We start from the raw sequence: 19,857 nt of genomic DNA, 5'->3' as shown, positions 1-19,857 counted from the left end.
TTGTAAGCCAAAACTTAGCGTGGGTGAAAAATGATATAAAATACTGACCAAACACTGAACGTGTGAATATGGTCTTACCCAAATTGTTGTTCTCTTGTATCGATTGGTTTGATACCTAGAACTATAAACGTGGCAAATATTTAAAAAGGGAATAAATAAAGGGACACTTTTTTTTTTACAGAATACTACTTGTTGGCATTTTATAAGCAACAATAATTACAACGCCTTGTACTTCACAACAATATTCTTTTAGCGGTGACTTGATTTAGAATTGCAGCGTTGTTAAATTTACTTGAAGAGGATCAGATCCTTGCAGATTTTAAAGGGATTTTCAACTTTTGAAAAATGGACCCCAGCCCTTCATATAACAGAAACAAAGAGCGAGTAGGCGAATTTGGACAATAAAACGATACCATGCTGGGCTGATGTAATGAAGAATGCACAGGACCAAGATGAGTTAAATGTTTTTTATTTCCATTTATACGTTTCAAAGGTGATCTAGTGTCTTTTTCAACTGAAAAAAACAAGCGTCTTTTTCAAGTGATGTCACTTTAGCCCCTTAATGACCAAGCTACTTTGTAGGTTAACGACCAGATTTTGATGATTTTGAAATCTGACCACTGTCTCTTTAAAGGGACACTGTCACCTGAATTTGGAGGGAACAATCTTCAGCCATGGAGGCGGGGTTTTTGGGTGTTTGATTCACCCTTTCCTTACCCGCTGGCTGCATGCTGGCTGCAATATTGGATTGAAGTTCATTCTCTGTCCTCCGTAGTACATGCTTGCACAAGGTGCAATCATGCCTTGCGCAGGCGTGTACTATGGAGGACAGAGAATGAACTTCAATCCAATATTGCAGCCAGCATGCAGCCAGCGGGTAAGGAAAGGGTGAATCAAACACCCAAAAACCCCGCCTCCATGGCTGAAGATTGTTCCCTCCAAATTCAGGTGACAGTGTCCCTTTAAGTGGTTATAACTCTGGAACGCTTCAACGGATTCCACTGATTCTGAGATTATTTTTTCGTGACATATTGTACTTTATGATCACTTTTTTTCCCACACATAGTGTGCCAATACCCCATGTGTGGGTGAAAACTACTTTTGAGGCACAGTGCAAAGCTCAATAGGGAAGGAGTGCCACATTATAGTGCAGATTTTGCTATTATGGTTTGAGGGTGCCATGACCCACTGGGAGAGCAACCTGAGGTGCCAGAACAGCAGGACTCCACATAAGTGACCCTATTTTACAAAATACACCTCTGGATAAATAATTCTAGTTGCAGTGATCATTTTGACCCCATAGTTGGGACACAGAATTTTATACCATTCGGCAGTGAGGAAAAAATAACTACATTTTAACTACAAAAATGTTGTTTTAGCCCCAGATTTTACATTTTCACACAAGAAGTGGTTAAAATTGGCACCAGAATTTGTCCCACAATTTCTGCTGAATATAGAAATACCCCATATGTGGCTGTACAGTACTGCTTAGCCATATGGAGATACTTGGTATGTACAGAACGCTATTTGCCTCCTGGAGCGCAGGTTTTCCTAGAACAGTTTGTGGACTCCATATACAGAGCCCCTAGGTGCTAGAGAGCACAATCCCCCTTCAAGCGATCCCATTTTGGCAATTATAACCCTGCCAAATGTGAACGCTAAATGTGGATTAGGCACACTGGGGCTCAGAAGGGAGGGGGCATTTGAATTTGGAAGCACAGAATTTGCTGAATTTTCCTTTAGGGGGCAAGGAGCCATTTTGCTTTTCAAGAGCCTTTGTGCTACCAGTAACGTGGAAGCCCACTATATTTCCATTAATAGATGACAGACCTGAGTGGGGACTTGCTTTTTTGTGGATTGAGTTGAAGCTTTCATTAGGTACATTTTTCATAACATTTGGGATCACATTTATCCAGCGCTCTATGCTGAGCACTTACTTTGGGGTTTCAATCTAAGGCTGGTTTCACGCTTGCGTTGTGCAGAGCATGGTCTTAGAAGCTTTCTGTAGCTTGGTGGCGCAGGGGTTGTCATGACAAGCCCAGGTCACCATGGCAACTATTGGGCCCCCGTGATGACATCATGGGGACGCCGATCTGAAGGCAGAGGGAGTTCCCGTCCCTCTGCCTCACTCCTGAATGCTGCAATTGCACTCGATCGCAGTATTTAGGAGGCTAACAGCCAGGGGTTGCGCTGACTCCGCTCCTGGAGGTTAGGGCAGACGCTTGGCCACTCGCAGTGCTGAGCTGCTGCACTCATCGGGCAGGAAGTGCTGATATTTCATGCTGTGATCGGTCTGTCAGATTGACCGATCACAGCAATCTGGGTGCAGGGACCGACGGCATGGGTCCCTGCACCTTTTTCTGTGCCTCAGCTGTCACAGACAGCTGTTGGTACTGAAGTGTCACTGTGTGTTTACATATAGTGACAGTTTAAATGCATGACGGGCATAGCCCGTCCTGGTGCAGGAAATGACACCAGGCCATGACGGGCTATGCCCATCATTGGACGTTAAGGGGATAAGCTCAGTGACTGGCTGCAGAGGTGATGTGGACTGTAGTTGTGACATCACCGCTGCAGCCAAAACAGACACAGGAATGGTAGTGAGGAGCTGGCACTGGAACAGGGCAGGATGAATACGATATCCATTTTTTACTACTATCTGGTCATATTGGGTTTTGTCTTCTAAAAGTGGAAAACCCCTTTAAGGATATGGCATGAATTTTTGATAACTGGATTAACCCTTTAAAGACCAAAAAAAAATAAAACTACATAAACATGGAACTGATACAAACTACTGGATCTACCAAGCAGTCTCTGGATATCAGATACCCTCTGCAGATTACGTTAAGGAGGCAACTAGTGATTTTAGTTTTAGTTTACATACATGTCATTAGAAGCATATTCTGCTCATTTAGAAGTTGTATCAAAGATGACATTACTATTTTGCATTGTGTTGCCCACGATTATTACTTTTGTCTTTGCCATAGGAATGGATGGATTTAAAATTGCAATGGAATCCTAGAGACTATGGGGGGATTAATTACATCCGAGTACCTTCGGAATCGTTGTGGCTTCCTGATATTGTCCTGTTTGAAAAGTAAGAAGAATATACATCAAATCATGTGTCATATTCAGTGTACCAAGGGTAAATGAAGCAAGAGAAATGGCTCAATATCTCGTGATTTTATTAATGTCATGCATTTCCAACTAAGAATCTTTGCCTCTCTCATCGTAGCAGAGCTGGTAATTACTAGGAAGTACAGGGATATAATGTATACTTATGAGATATACCTATGGGGACAGTGAAAAGGATCAGTATGCGCATTGGCGTAACTAGAGTCTGAGGGGCCCCGGTGCAAGATTTAGACCGGCCCCCCCATCCTGGTATTTATATATGTCCTGCATCCTGGCATGTATGGCATGTATGTCCATTATCCTGGCCCCATCCTGGTATATACAGGGTGGAGCGCGGTAATTTGCTTTTTTGCACTGCATGCTGTGGCGGCACTGTCGGTCGAAGAGAGGGGAGAGTGGGTGTGGCTTACAGTGGCTGATGGGAGATTTGTATTCCTCTGCCTTTCAGTTGCCATCATGCAGTGGACACGTGAGGAGAGGTCATTTTGTGTTGAAGCGTATTTTTCAAATGCCCACTCGATCATTGCAGTGCAGCGTGCTTTTCGTTTACAATTCGCTGTTCCTCCACGCGGACGTGTTCCTGGACGGCAATCAATTGTAAATTGGGTGAATGCATTCAGAACAGCAGGGAATGTGTCATGTGTACGAAGGGGACCTGAGAGAAGGATTACAACACCACAAAACATTGAGAGAGTTAGAGCAGCAGTACTGCAATCTCCGAAACGCTCTGCTCGGAAGCAATCATTTGCTCTTGGCATTTCAAGACGTTCTCTCCACCGGATTCTTCATGATGAACTGAATTTTCACCCGTATAAAATGTGCGTGGTCCAACATTTGTCAGCATGGGACTATTTGACACGGCGGACCTCTTGTGAAGACATGTTAGCAACGATACCCCGTGACGCAATTGTGTTTTTTTCTGATGAGGCACATTTTCACCTCAGTGGGTGTGTAAACAAACAAAATATGCGTTACTGGAGTGAAACAAACCCCAGAGAAGTTCACGAGAGACCTCTGCATTCGGACCGCGTCACTGTGTGGTGCGCCATATCACGAGTAGGCATTATTGGTCCTTACTTTTTTCAGGATAATGGTCGTGCCATAACTGTGAACTCCGAACGGTACTTGTCTATGATACAGGATTATTTTCAGCCGGCTCTTGAGGCAATGGAACTAGAGGATACATGGTTCCAACAGGATGGTGCCACTGCACACACAGCGAGGGTTACCATGAATTGTTTGAGGCAAATGTTTCCTGGACGGCTTATCTCTTTGAGGGGAGATGTGAACTGGCCAGCACGCTCACCAGATTTAGCCCCATGCGATTTTTTCCTTTGGGGTTACCTGAAGTCTAAGGTGTATATCAACCGTCCCAACACCTTGGAAGACCTAAGGAACAATATTGAAGCTGAAATTGGCAGAATACCAGTGGACATGCTTGTTAGAGTTCATGAAAACTTCAGAAAACGTATGCAGCAGTGTGTGGATAGCGAAGGTCGACATTTGCCAGATACACTATTTAAAACCATGCAAATTACCGCGCTCCACCCTGTATATAGAGCAATAGTGTTGGCACCCTTGAAATTATTCCCGAAAATGAAGTATTTCTCCCAGAAAATTATTGCAATTACACGTTTTGTTGTGCACATGATTATTTCCTTTGTGAGTATTGGAACAATACAAAAACAGAGAAAAAAAATCTAATTGCACATAATTTCACACAAAACCCCATAAATGAGCCAGACAAAATTGTTAGCAGCTTTCCAAAAAAAAAAAAACTTTGCTTCAAACATGTGCTTCTCATTCAAACTCATCTGTGGCAAGTAACAGGTGGGATAATATGAAAATCACACCTGAGATCAGATAGAAAGGGGAGAAGTTGCCACAGTAAACATGGAGAACAGAAAGAGAAGAGAACAGTCTGAGGACTTGAGAACCAAAATTTTTGAAAAATATCGCCAATCTTAAGATTACAAGTCAATCTACAGAGATCTTGATGTTCCGTTGTCCCGATGCACAACATAATCACGAAGTTTACAACCGATGGCACTGTAGCTAATCTCCCTGGACATGGACATCAGAGAAAAATTGATGAAAGGCTGCAATGTAGGAAAGTCTGAATGGTGGATAAGCAGCCCCAGTAAAGTTACAAAGACGCAAAGATATAAAAAAGCTAAACCGCAGTTTGCCAAAATGTATGTTAGTAAGCCAAACTCCTTCTGTGAAAGCATCTTGTGGATAGATGAAACCAAGATAGAGATGTTTAGTAAAGCACATCATTCTACTGTTTACCGAAAACAGAATGAGGCCTATAAAGAAAAGAACACAGTACCTACAGTCAAACATGGTGTACGTTAAAATATGTTTTAGGGTGGTTTTGCTGCCTCTGGCACTGGATGCCTTCACTGTGTGCAAGGCATCATAAAATCTAGATTACCAAAGTATTTTGGGCTGCAATGTAGTGCCCAGAGTCAGAAAGCTGGGTTTGTGTCCTACGTCATGGGTTTTCGAGGAGGACATTCACCCCAAACATACTTTAACAAGCACCCAGAAATGGATGTGGAAACATAATTCTGGAGAGTTCTGAAGTGGCCAGCAATGAGTCTGGATCTAAATCCAATTAAACATCTGTCGACAGATCTTAAAATTGCTGTTGGGTGTAGGTACCCTTCAAATATGAGAGACCTGGAGCAGTTTACAAAAGAAGAATGACCCAAAATTACAGTTGAGACTTATAAGAAGTTTGTTGATGGTTATAGGAACCAATTGGTTGCAGTTATTTATTCCAAAGGGTGTGCAACTAAATATTAAGTTAAGGGTGCCAAAAATTTTGTCCCGACCATTTTGGGGGTTTTGTGTGAAATTATGTCCAATTTGTCTTTTTTTCTCATTTTTTAGTGTTTTTCCCATACACACAAATGAGATAAATAGGTGCATAACAAATCATGTGTAATTGCAATAATTTCTGGGAGAAATACTTCATTTTCTGGAACAAGTTCAAGGGTGCCAACACTTTTGGTCATGACTGTGTCTTTCATCCTGGTATATATGTTCCTAATCCTGGTCCCACCCTGGTATAAATGTATATATGTCCTCCATCCTGGTATATTGTATATGTTCCCCTTCCTGGCCACATCCTGGTATATACAGGTGCTTCTCACTAAATTAGAATATCATCAAAAAGTTAATGTATTTCAGTTCTTCAATACAAAAAGTGAAACTCATATATTATGTAGAGTCATTACAAACAGAGTGATCTATTTCAAGTGTTTATTTCTGTTAATGTTGATGATTATGACTTACAGCCAATGAAAAATTGTGGTAGAAAAAGGTGCACAAGCAACCGGGATAACCGCAACCTTGAAAGGATTGTTAAGAAAGGGCCATTAAAATTTTGGGGGAGATTCTCAAGGAGTGGAGTGCTGATGGAGTCATTGCTTCAAGAGCCACCACACACAGATGTATCAAGGACATGGACTTCAATAACACCTCAGCAGTGCCACACTCTGATCACCTCCTTGCCACGCCGCATTCATGCAGTAATTGATGCAAAAGGAGCCCCGACCAAGTATTGAGTGCATTCACTGAAGATACATTTCACTAGGCCAACATTTCGGATTTTAAAATAATTTTTCAAGCTGGTGTTATAAAGTATTCTAATTTACTGCGATAATGACTTTTGGGTTTTCATTGGCTGTAAGCCATAATCATCAACATTAACAGAAATAAACACTTGAAATAAATCACTCTGTAATGACTGAAATAAATTAACTTTTTGATGATATTCTAGTTTTGTGAGAAGCACCTGTATATGTCCCTTATCCTGGGCTCCGTCTTGGTATTTATATCCCCATCCTGATATATATCCCCCATCCTAGTATAGATATATCTATACAAGGATGAGGAATAAATGGTGTTATGTCCACCATTCTGCCACTATTCTTTAATGCATAGAAAAAAATCTTTATCACAAAAAAATCATTGTGTTAAAAAAACCTCATGAGGAAACCACTTCAATATTTATGTACTATAACCAAGCCCCGAGCAGGTGTTGCCCAGTATCATCAGAGAAGTGAATATACAAATCCATACTAAAAAATATATTTCATTAAGTAATTTAAACAAATAATTAAAAACTCAAAAAAGGTGCTGAAAATTGAGGGATGTCAGATTGTAGTGATGGGGTGAATTAGCACTTCATCTCTCCAAACCAAAGAAGCTGGGTGAAACGCACTTCGGGGCGGAGGGACACAGTGCTAATTCACCCCATCACTACAATCTGACATCCGGTGGCAGGTAAATGTTAAATCTTTGCTATCACAAATTGATTACAGTATAACGCATGTGGATCATACTGTATCTATTAGGTTTATTTGCAGGATTTATAGGTTAGCATGACTAGATGCACTTTTCTCACACTGAAGCATCATGGCTGCATGTCTCCCATTATATGAATTGTCCTGATATTGTAATACTGAAGTCCAAAAAAAGAGGGCACCACCCTTTTAAATAGCCAAGGGATATACAAGTCACAGAAAATATAAAAAGAGAAGGGCAGTATTAAAAAGACAGTGACCTTGTCTCCTTCATTTCCGGTGCGCACTAACCGGATCATCCAAACTTCTCGACAAATTCTTTATGCATCTGCGCATACCATGGCAACCACATCCAGAACTCAGGTTGCGTTCCACAGGGTTTCCGCTTCCTCTGTTTTCGGTGAGCGGCTGAACACTGCTCTGTGGTGTCCTTGATCCCCACGGCATGCCTGCGTATGGCTGTCACCAATTCCGGTAATTGCTACATCTACAGTTAGGGCCAGAAATATTTGGACAGCGACACAATTTTCGCGAGTTGGGCTCTGCATGCCACCACATTGGATTTGAAATGAAACCTCTACAACAGAATTCAAGTGCAGATTGTAACGTTTAATTTGAAGGGTTGAACAAAAATATCTGATAGAAAATGTAGGAATTGTACACATTTCTTTACAAACACTCCACATTTTAGGAGGTCAAAAGTAATTGGACAAATAAACATAACCCAAACAAAATATTTTTATTTTCAATATTTTGTTGCAAATCCTTTGGAGGGAATCACTGCCTTAAGTCTGGAACCCATGGACATCAGCAAACGCTGGGTTTCCTCCTTCTTAATGCTTTGCCAGGCCTTTACAGCCGCAGCCTTCAGGTCTTGCTTGTTTGTGGGTCTTTCCGTCTTAAGTCTGGATTTGAGCAAGTGAAATGCATGCTCAATTGGGTTTAGATCTGGAGATTGACTTGGCCATTGCAGAATGTTCCACTTTTTGGCACTCATGAACTCCTGGGTCGCTTTGGCTGTATGCTTGGGGTCATTGTCCATCTGTACTATGAAGCGCCGTCCAATCAACTTTGCAGCATTTGGCTGAATCTGGGCTGAAAGTATATCCCGGTACACTTCAGAATTCATCCGGCTACTCTTGTCTGCTCTTATGTCATCAATAAACACAAGTGACCCAGTGCCATTGAAAGCCATGCATGCCCATGCCATCACGTTGCCTCCACCATGTTTTACAGAGGATGTGGTGTGCCTTGGATCATGTGCCGTTCCCTTTCTTCTCCAAACTTTTTTCTTCCCATCATTCTGGTACAGGTTGATCTTTCTCTCATCTGTCCATAGAATACTTTTCCAGAACTGAGCTGGCTTCTTGAGGTGTTTTTCTGCAAATTTAACTCTGGCCTGTCTATTTTTGGTATTGATGAATGGTTTGCATCTAGATGTGAACCCTTTGTATTTACTGTCATGGAGTCTTCTCTTTACTGTTGACTTAGAGACAGATACACCTACTTCACTGAGAGTGTTCTGGACTTCAGTTGATGTTGTGAACGGGTTCTTCTTCACCAAATTAAGTATGCGGCGATCATCCACCACTGTTGTCATCCGTGGACGCCCAGGCCTTTTTGAGTTCCCAAGCTCACCAGTCAATTCCTTTTTTCTCAGAATGTACCCAACTGTTGATTTTGTTACTCCAAGCATGTCTGCTATCTCTCTGATGGATTTTTCTTTTTTTTCAGCCTCAGGATGTTCTGCTTCACCTCAATTGAGAGTTCCTTTGACCGCATGTTGTCTGCTCACAGCAACAGCTTCCAAATGCAAAACCACACACCTGGAATCCACCCCTGACCTTTTAACTACTTCATTGATTACAGGTTAACGAGGGAGACGCCTTCAGAGTTAATTGCAGCCCTTAGAGTCCATTGTCCAATTACTTTTGGTCCCTTGAAAAAGAGGACGCTATGGATTACAGAGCTATGATTCCTAAACCCTTTCTCCGATTTGGATGTGGAAACTATCATATTGCAGCTGGGAGTGTGCACTTTCAGCCCATATTATATATAATTGTATTTCTGAACATGTTTTTGTAAACAGCTAAAATAACAAAACTTGTGTCACTGTCCAAATATTTCTGGCCCTAACTGTGTATATATATATATATATATATATATATATATATACTAGCTATTGAACCCGTTCTACGCCCGGGTGGCGAGCATTTATATTGGTATATGGTCTCCATCATGTGCTGCTGCCATCCTGCGCCCGTTCTGTCATGTGCTGCTGCCATCCTGCGCCCGTTCTGTTATGTGCTGCTGCCATCCTGCTCCCGTTCAGTCATGTGCTGCTCCCATCCTGCTGCCATCCTGCGCCCGTTATGTCATGCGCTGCTGCCATCCTTCCCCCGTTCTGTCATGTGCTGCTGCCATCCTGCGCCCGTTCTGTCATGGGCTGCTGCCATCCTGCGCCCGTTCTGTCATGGGCTGCTGCCATCCTGCGCCCGTTCTGTCATGCGCTGCTACCATCCTGCGCCCATTCTGTCATGTGCTGCTGCCATCCTGTGCCCGTTCTGTCATGTGCTACTCCCATCCTGCGCCCCCGTTCTGTCATGCGCTGCTGCCATCCTGCGCCCGTTCTGTCATGTGCTGCTCCCATCCTGCTGCCATCCTGCGCCCGTTCTGTCATGCGCTGCTGCCATCCTGCGCCCGTTCTGTCATGTGCTGCTGCCATCCTGCGCCCGTTCTGTCATGGGCTGCTGCCATCCTGTGCCCGTTCTGTCATGCGCTGCTGCCATCCTGCGCCCGTTCTGTCATGTGCTGCTGCCATCCTGCGCCCGTTCTGTCATGCGATGCTCCCATCCTGCGCCCGTTCTGTCATGCGCTGCTGCCATCCTGCGCCCGTTCTGTCATGTGCTGCTCCCATCCTGCTGCCATCCTGTGCCCGTTATGTCATGCGCTGCTGCCATCCTGCGCCCGTTCTGTCATGCGCTGCTGCCATCCTGCGCCCGTTCTGTCATGCGCTGCTGCCATCCTGCGCCCGTTCTGTCATGTGCTGCTGCCATCCTGCGCCCGTTCTGTCATGTGCTGCTGCCATCCTGCGCCTGTTGTCATGCGCTGCTGCCATCCTGCGCCCGTTCTGTCATGTGCTGCTGCCATCCTGCGACCATTCTGTCATGTGCTGCTCCCATCCTGTGCCACTATTGTATTATATGCCCCCGTATGCTGCTGCCATATAAAAAAAAAAATACCATACTCACCTATCGTCCGGCTCCACTGCAGGTGTGTCTTCAAGAAAATGGCGCCGGAAAGCGCGGACTGCGCAGGCGCCGATTCCGGCAGCAGGAATCAGCGCCTGCGCAGTCCGCGCTCTCCGGCGTCATTTTCTTGAAGACACACCTGCAGTGGAGCCGGAGTGTGTCTTCAAGAAAATGGCGCCGGAAAGCGCGGACTGCGCAGGCGCCGATTCCGGCAGCAGGAATTGGCGCCTGCGCAGTCCGCGCTTTCCGGCGCCATTTTCTTGAACACACACTCCGGCTCCTCTGCCTGTGACTGGACTCTGTCACAGCAGAGGAGCCGGGAGACGGAGCCGCACGCAGCGCTGGAACGGAGGACTGGTGAATATACTTACCCTCCCTCCTGGCGCGTCCACGGTCCCCGACTCTCCGGTGGAGATCGCGGTATGCGTTCAGTGCTTACGCATACCGCGATCTGCTGGGAGCGTCACTCTGTGGGGGCCAGACTGCGCCGGCGCTTGCGCCTGCGCAGTCTATAAAGGCTTCGGACAGAGTGACGCTCCCAGCGTTATATTATAGATTATATATATATATATATATATATATATATATATACACAGTACAGACCAAAAGTTTGGACACACCTTCTCATTTAAAGATTTTTCTGTCTTTTCATGACTATGAAAATTGTACATTCACACTGAAGGCATCAAAACTATGAATTGACACATGTGGAATTATATAGTTAACCCTAACCTATTGTATTCTCACCCATCCCTTGTAGATTGTGAGCCTTCGCGGGCAGGGTCCTCATTCCTCCTGTACCAGTTATGACTTGTATTGTTTAAGATTATTGTACTTGTTTTCATTATGTATACCCCTCCTCACATGTAAAGCGCCATGGAATAAATGGCGCTATAACAATAAATAATAATAATAATAATAATAATAATAATACTTAACAAAAAAGTGTGAAACAACTGAAAATATGTCTTATATTCTAGGTTCTTCAAAGTAGCCACCTTTTGCTTTGATGACTGCTTTGCACACTCTTGGCATTCTCTTGATGAGCTTCAAGAGGTAGTCACCAGAAATGGTCTTCCAACAATCTTGAAGGCTTTTCCAGAGATGCTTAGCACTCTTTGGCCCTTTTGCCTTCACTCTGCGGTCCAGCTCACCCCAAACCATCTTGATTGGGTTCAGGTCTGGTGACTGTGGAGGCCAGGTCATCTGGCGTAGCACCCCATTACTCTCCTTCTTGGTCAAATAGCCCTTACACAGCCTGGAGGTGTGTTAGGGGTCATTGTGCAGGGCCTCAGGGTCCTGGTCATTGCAGCAATGTCATTTCCCTTTAGGGGGGAGTGATGTTACGTTTGGAGGCAATGAAGGAGATCTCTTTACCAGGTAACACAAGCATACAACACATTTCACACTCCAGTCCACCAGGGGGAGCTATGCTCCTATTAGGGCACTCTTCACAATTAGGTAAAACTGGTGGCCTGGATAGGAAGTGAGGCAGAAACTAGCTGGGCTTTGGCTCAGGCAGTTGCTAGCTGAGCTCCACTCAGGTAGTCGGTCCCTGACAGGGGTGGGATCCTGTCAGAGGCCTAGACAGAAGGACAAGGAGCTGCGCCTGCCCCACGTGCGGCAGTTCCTAAGAAAGAACTCGAACAGAGAACTGTACTGTAGAGAGTGAGAAGAAGTCATAGCAAAAGGAGTGGAAACCAGAAGGAGTTCTGCCCTGCAAAGGCTGCCTCCTTCTGAGGCGCAGGATCCGGTAGCCGGAATACTGAGTCCTTTATGCCTTGCTCCAGAGACTGGCAGGACAGCTAATTGCAAGATACTGATCCGCCCTATACCCAGGAGGCACGGTGGCAACTCTCGGAGGCTGGGGCGTGCTAGAGTCCCTGTAAAAAGCCTCAAGCCACCAGTCATACGGGTTTGTCCTATCCATCTGGGGGACAGAGAGAGACATAACATCTAGAACATCTACAACAGTTGTGAGGACCTTATGAGAGGCTCAGCAATAAGGTACTACAACACCCAGGTGCTAGAGGAAGGCTACTGATTTCCACCTGGATAAGGGGACTCTTGATTTACCTCCAAACCGGCCGGACTCTGCCTGCCCTGTGATCTGGTGCTCTGGACTGTGGATGCTGAAGCCTTCAGTAAAGGTAAAGAGACTGCAACCTTGTGTCCTCGTTCTTCACTGCGCCTCACACCATCCACCATCTTACACACTGGGAAGCTCTGGGGACACAGGTATACCATCTATCTGCCATAACATCACCCCAGCGGACCCCTGAGCAGCGTCGGTCACCCTGACCGAATACCACAGGTGGCGTTACGAACATTTCCCCTTTAAAGACCTTTCCCCCTTTTACACTGGACCTCCCAAGGGCCACGGACCGGGTCAGCCACCATGACATCCCCCTTGAGAACCGAAGGACCCGGCACCGAGTACCCCACGGCCCACGGGGGCGCTCCAATTGTCCTGTTGAAAAATAAATGATGGTCCAACTAAACGCAAACCGGATGGTATAGCATGGTGTTGCAAGATACTGTGGTAGCCATGCTGGTTCAGTATGCCTTCAATTTTGAATATATCCCCAACAGTGTCACCAGCAAAGCACCCCCACACCATCACACCTCCTCCTCCAGGCATGTAGAGTACATCCGTTCACCTTTTTTGTGTCGCACAAAGACACGGTGGTTGGAACCAAAGATCTCAAATTTGGACTCATCAAACCAAAGCACAGATTTATGTAATGCTAGTGCCCAGACTGAATGGCGCGGGTATGCGAGGGTGTGGCCCCACTGGAAAACAGACCAGACTTCCCTGGAAGGGGTGTAACTAAGTAGCTTCCTAGGTGTTCGCTGGAGCCTCTGATGGTGAGGTCAGACTTGTGCAATAGGTAGCTACCAGGTACCACTCCGGGGTGGAGTCTGACTGTGGATGCTGATCCCACCGGGGGACAAGACACAGGCAGGCAGGCACGGCTGTGACACCGGCTGACGGATGGGTACGGCAGAGGCCCTGACGGGCAGACTGACTTGATGGAGATGCAGGCAGGGAGACGGGCACAGCTGGCACTCTGGCAGACAGGTAAGATCATGTTCAGACTAGAGGGTATATGGAAACTGGTAGGGACCTGTTCAGACTGGTGAATATAAAGAGACAAGTAAAGACCTGTACTGCAAGTTGCAGAACAGAGATAGAGCAAGGCCGCAAGAGCGGATGGTAAGCAGAACCACAGGAGTTGGAGTTAGGAGCAGGAGGCGGAGCCAAGAACAGAAACACAGGAAAGAGCAGAGAAGGAGAAGACTGAGCTAAGAGAAGAGAAGAGGAAGGCAGAGCTAAAAGTAAAGAGGGAAAAGGCAGAGAAGGAGAGGGAGGAGCTAAGGATGGAGATGCTAAAGGCAGAGCCAAAAGCGGGAAGCCACAGAGCCACAGGTAGTGGTGAGCAAAGCAAAGAGGCACAGAGCCACAGATAGTGGCGAGCAAAGCAGAGAAGCACATAACTGCAGACAGTGGCAAGCAGAGCAGAGAGGTAGCGCAGAGATACACACAGCAGAGTGGGAATGGCAACAACCAAAGCAGGAACAGGAACAGACATAAACCAGAGTACAGACAGGAATGGACATAGACCAGAGTTCAGACACAGAAGTAACAGAACACAGATTCAGACCAGGGTTTGACGCTCCACTGGGTGGCGAACACAGACCAGGGTACTATTCCCCACTGGATGGCGGACACAGAAACAGGACCAGACACCTCAGCAGCAAAGTACTGACTAAGGAAGTAAGTTTGCTCCAGCATCCTCCAATGGGTGAGGACGCCTTAAGAATCAGCGGCCTCTAGGCTATTGGCCAGAGACACCTTAGGGATGTGCACACAGACTGAATAAGAAACAGGAGTTGCTGGTGCCACCCCCCTATGCACACAGACAGAAAGTGTACACAGAGCAAGCAGCCATGAAGCACAAGGCATGGAGCCGGCAGTAGACAGATCTCACAGCATGGCACTGGGTGAGTGAGTTGATGTAACAGGCAAGTGGGGTATGGAAGGCCATGCAGTGATGCTGGCAGGGTTGTTACAATTTCCACTGGTCTAATGTCCATTCCTTGTGTTCTTTAGCCCAAACAAGTCCCTTCTGCTTGTTGCCTGTCCTTAGCAGTGGTTCCTAGCAGCTATTTTACCATGAAGGCCTGCTGCACAAAGTCTCCTCTTAACAGTTGTTGTAGAGATGTGTCTGCTGCTAGAACTGAGCTGCTGTTAAACTGCGATTTCTGAGGCTGGTGACTCGGATATACTTATCCTCAGAAGCAGAGGTGACTCTTGGTCTTCCTTTCCTGGGGCGGTCCTCATGTGAGCCAGTTTCTTTGTAGCGCTTGATGGTTTTTGCAACTGCACTTGGGGACACTTTCAAAGTTTTCCCAATTTTTCGGACTGACTAACTTTAATTTCTAAAAGTTATGATGGTGGTCACTCGTTTTTTTTTATTTAGCTGCTTTTTTCTTGCCATAATACAAATTCTAACAGTCTATTCAGTAGGACTATCAGCTGTGTATCCACCAGACTTCTGCACAACACAACTGATGGTTCCAACCCCATTTATAAGGCAAGAAATCACATTTATTAAACCTGACAGGGCACACCTGTGAAGTGAAAACCATTTCTGTGACTACCTCTTGAAGCTCATCAGGAGAATGCCAAGAGTGTGCAAAGCAGTCATCAAAGCAAAAGGTGGCTACTTTGAAGAACCTAGTATATAAGACATATTTTCAGTTGTCTCTCTCTCTCTCATTCATTCATTCATTCATTCACAGCACCCCTGATGAAGCTGCCTCCGTGAGGGGATTGCCACATCCTTATCTGTTCATTGGTATGGATCATTTTTAATCCTTGTGTCCTTTCTTGTCCTCTCCACTATGGTGCCAGCAGCATAGGTCAAGACAGGGAGGTTATATCACAGATTATTATTAGATATACTGTATATCATATTGTATGCATTTGAATTTTTTCCACATGCACTGTATTTGTTATTATGCTAATTGTATTTAGCCTGTGTCTTACACGGCTGTACATTTTTGATGCATCCTCTTTTTATTGCATTTCATTTGCATCCTGTATGTTTAATATACAATATATTTTTCCTGTGCTTGCATACATGTTTTAAGCCGATTTTGGCCTACATCTCTAGGACGTAAAAGTGCTTTTTTAGGCCGTAAAGTATTTTGTCTATCTTATGCACATGCAGCTCTATGGAATTATTGTTTCCCGACTCATTATCTTACAGATTTAGGATTTGGCCTAAAATATTACAATGTTGGGGTCCTGTATATTGGCATAGCTCATTATGCCTTTTAATTGTTTTTAATACTTTCTTGTTTGGTTTGTGTAGTCAATAAATTATTTTTCTTTATTTGGTGATCACTATCTTTTTCTTATTGCTTTTCTCTTTTTGTATTTTCGGTCCTCTAATACCAGAAATTGATGTTATTATTTACAGTATACAACATTATTTTCTGTGTTCCTCCATTTTCAGCACCATTTCCGAGTTTTTAATTATTTGTTTTTAATATTTTCAGCACCTTTTACTTAATAAAATGTATATTTTTATAATGGACATGTATGCACTTCTCTTCTGTTCCATAGAAAAAAATAAACAATTATACTCACCTTCCGTCAACTCCCCCTCTGTGTCCTCTTCTGAAGCTGGCAGCTGAATTCAGTGCGCCCCCAGTCACGTGCACGTTGACGTCAGCTGCTGACCTCTGAGTAGTCGTAAGTGTGTACTGCCGCTCAAGTTCCCCTACCTGACGGGTCTCTGCCCTGGAATACACTTCAGCTGAATGTGCGTCAGAGAACACACATCCAGTTGAAGTTTGTTGGAGTGGGTGGGCCCCCCATCCGCATGGGTCCGGTTGCTATTACGACCACAAACGTCTCCCCTGAGTATGAGGGCTCAATTCTAAAGTCACCACTATGAGACCATAAGAGATGGAGCCTACATAGGGAAAAAGTGATGAAAATTGCAGGTTTCAAATCATATAATAGACAGAAATTTTATTATTTCTCATGTGCAAACATATGACAGCAAGGTGAAAAAGTGCCTGGAGTGATAGGTATGAAATAAAAGCAGCTGTCTCAGTTTGCAGCTATGCTGCTGGTCTGAACTGTCAATCCTCAGGAGCGTCCCGACCCCAATGAAGCAGGAAGCCTGGAGGCAGAGAGCGGTGAGCTCCTGAGGCTACACCTTGCGGCAACCTCTTTTATGTCAGAATCTCATTTGTACTTGATTCTATAGTACAGTATTTTGTACTTTATCTCTTTGGAGTCCTCTGCATTACACCATATATGGTTTACTGTTTTGACTCTTTCAGTGCAGATGGACGTTTTGAGGGCTCTCTGATGACAAAAGCAATAATAAAATATGATGGGACAGTAACATGGACTCCACCTGCAAGCTATAAAAGTTCCTGCACCATGGATGTCACTTTTTTCCCATTTGATCGCCAGAACTGCTCAATGAAATTTGGATCGTGGACCTATGATGGGAACATGGTCGATCTTATTCTTCTAGATGCAAATGTGGACAGAAAGGACTTCTTTGATAATGGAGAGTGGGATATTTTAAATGCTACTGGTCTAAAAGGGATGAGGAAAGACGGGCTGTACTCGTATCCGTACATCACATATTCTTTCGTATTGAGGCGATTGCCACTATTTTATACATTGTTCCTTATCGTCCCTTGTTTGGGGCTGTCTTTCCTAACTGTCCTTGTGTTCTACCTTCCTTCCGATGAAGGAGAAAAATTGTCCCTTTCCACCTCTGTCCTAGTGTCACTTACAGTTTTTCTTCTTGTTATTGAAGAGATAATTCCTTCCTCCTCTAAGGTCATTCCCTTGATAGGAGAATATCTCTTATTTATCATGATCTTTGTAACATTGTCTATAATTGTAACTGTCTTTGTTATTAATGTCCACCACCGGTCCTCTGCGACCTATCATCCAATGGCCCCATGGGTAAAAGGACTGTTCTTGCAGAAGCTTCCAAGACTGTTATGTATGAAGGGGCATGTTGATCGTTTCTCCTTTTTGGAATCAGAAAGTACTGCCCCAGCTGCCAAAGCTAAAATATCCGGGAAAAGAAAACACATCCAAGCAAGTGATGGAGAAAGGATCCTAATTGCTTTCCTGGAAAAGGCATCCGATTCTATTAAATATATTTCAACTCATGTCAAAAAGGAACATTTCATTAGACAGGTAAGTGTACAGTGAGGTGGACTTTAATTCGTGTAAAAAAAAAAAACACGGTGTGAGACTGACTTGGACCTTAACCCCTTCAGGACATGGCCATTTTCTGTTATGATTTTTCCTCCCCGCAGCTGTATAGGGCTTGTTATTCTGTGGGACGAGATGTACTTTTGAATATCACCATTCATTCTACCATATAGTGTACTGGAAAACAGGAAAAATACAATTGGGTTGAAATTCCAAAAGAAGTGCAATTTCATAATTTTTTTTTTTTATTTACCATATTCACTATATAGAAAAATTGTTCGCGATATGGTAAAACTGACCTGGAAATATAATTCTCCAGGTGAGTACAAGTACGCAGATACCAAACATATTAGTTGTTTTTTTTAATTTGGAAACTTGCTTTAAAATTTTTGTTTGCTTTTGTCATTTTGTTCAGACCCATAACATTTTCTTTTTTAAGGATATGGGGCTGGGTGAGGGCTCATTTTTATGCCCTGAGCTGACTTTGTTATTGATGTCATTTTGGGTTAGATACAATGTTTTGATTGCCTCTTATAATACAATGCTCAAAAAAATAAAGGGAACACTTGAACAACAGAATATAACTCCAAGTAAATCAAACTTTTGTGAAATCAAACTGTCCACTTAGGAAGAAACACTGTTTGACAATCAATTTCACATGCTGTTGTGCAAATGGAATAGACAACAGATGGAAATTATTGGCAATTATCAAGACACACTCAATAAAGGAGTGGTTCTGTTGGTGAGGACCACAGACCACATCTCAGTACCAATGCTTTCTGGCTGATGTTTTGGTCACTTTTGAATGTTGGTTGTGCTTTCACATGCATGGTAGCATGAGACGGACCCGTGGCTCAGGTAGTGCAGCTAATCCAGGATGGCACATCAATGCGAGCTGTGGCAAAAAGGTTTGCTGTGTCTGTTAGTGCAGTGTCCAGAGGCTAGAGGCACTACCAGGAGACAGGCCAGTACACCAGGTGGGCAACAACCCAGCAACAGGACCGCTACCTCAGCCTTTGCGTAAGAAGGAACAGGAGCACTGCCAGAACCCTGTAAAATAACCTCCAGCAGGCCACAAATGTGCATGTGTCTGCACAAACGGTTAGAAACCGACTCCATGAGGATGGTCTGATTGCCCGACGTCCACAGATGGGGGTTGTGCTCACAGCCCAACACCATGCAGGACGCTGGGCATTTGCCACAGTCCACCAGGATTGGCAAATTCGCCACTGGTGCCCTGTGCTCTTCACAGATTAAAACAGGTTCACACTGAGCACATGTGACAGACGTAACAGAGTCTGGAGATGCCATGGGTAAGTAATGGTGTAGGGTGGCATTTCTTTGGAGGGCCGCACATGGAGCGCTTGCCAGGGCAGCTGGGTACCGGATCTGGTCTTAAAGGGATGTCACGGTGGCTGCAACCCGGTCCGTGGCCCTGGGCGCCCAATTAAAGGGAAAGGTCTTTAAAGGGAATTGTAATGTCTATTATTCGTGACGCCACCTGTGGTGTTCGGTCGGTGGGGACCGACGCTGCTTAAAGGGGTCCTCTGGGGTGATGGTATACAGCAAGATGGTGATGCTTCCCACAGGTGAAGCGGGGTCCCCAGGGCTTCCCAAGTGTAGGGCACTGATGGTGTGGTGGATGGCATAGCAAAGTACGAGGACACAGGTTTGCAGTCTTTACCTGGTTTACTGATGATAATAGTAGTCCTCAGTCCAGGGTACCAAGTAGCTGTGGCCCGGCCGGCTTGGAGGCAATAGGAGATCCCTCTCCCAGGTGAGGTCCGTAAGCCTTTCCTACTTGTGCTATTTAGTTGATTAGGTCCCTGCCACTTGAAGCTGAGTGCAAGTCCCCTCTCCAGTGGCGTAGGAAAGGGGGGGGGCGGGGGGG

The 19,857-nt window shown here is 44.8% G+C and overlaps 1 protein-coding gene across 3 annotated transcripts in view; it reads left to right on the top strand.

The window, feature by feature from the left end:
• Positions 1–19,857, top strand: part of CHRNB3 (cholinergic receptor nicotinic beta 3 subunit) — a 111,478-nt gene that overhangs the window by 81,261 nt on the left and 10,360 nt on the right. For all 3 annotated transcript variants that reach the window (XM_069743154.1, XM_069743156.1, XM_069743155.1), the window contains 2 exons: positions 2,988–3,097; positions 17,066–17,948. In XM_069743154.1, the coding sequence (XP_069599255.1) occupies positions 2,988–3,097; positions 17,066–17,948 (993 nt within the window). The remainder of the gene's footprint in view (positions 1–2,987; positions 3,098–17,065; positions 17,949–19,857) is intronic.

Source organism: Ranitomeya imitator, chromosome 1 (assembly GCF_032444005.1).
Source record: "Ranitomeya imitator isolate aRanImi1 chromosome 1, aRanImi1.pri, whole genome shotgun sequence".
Lineage (NCBI taxonomy): Eukaryota > Metazoa > Chordata > Amphibia > Anura > Dendrobatidae > Ranitomeya > Ranitomeya imitator.
This window is presented reverse-complemented; position numbering and strand designations above follow the sequence as displayed.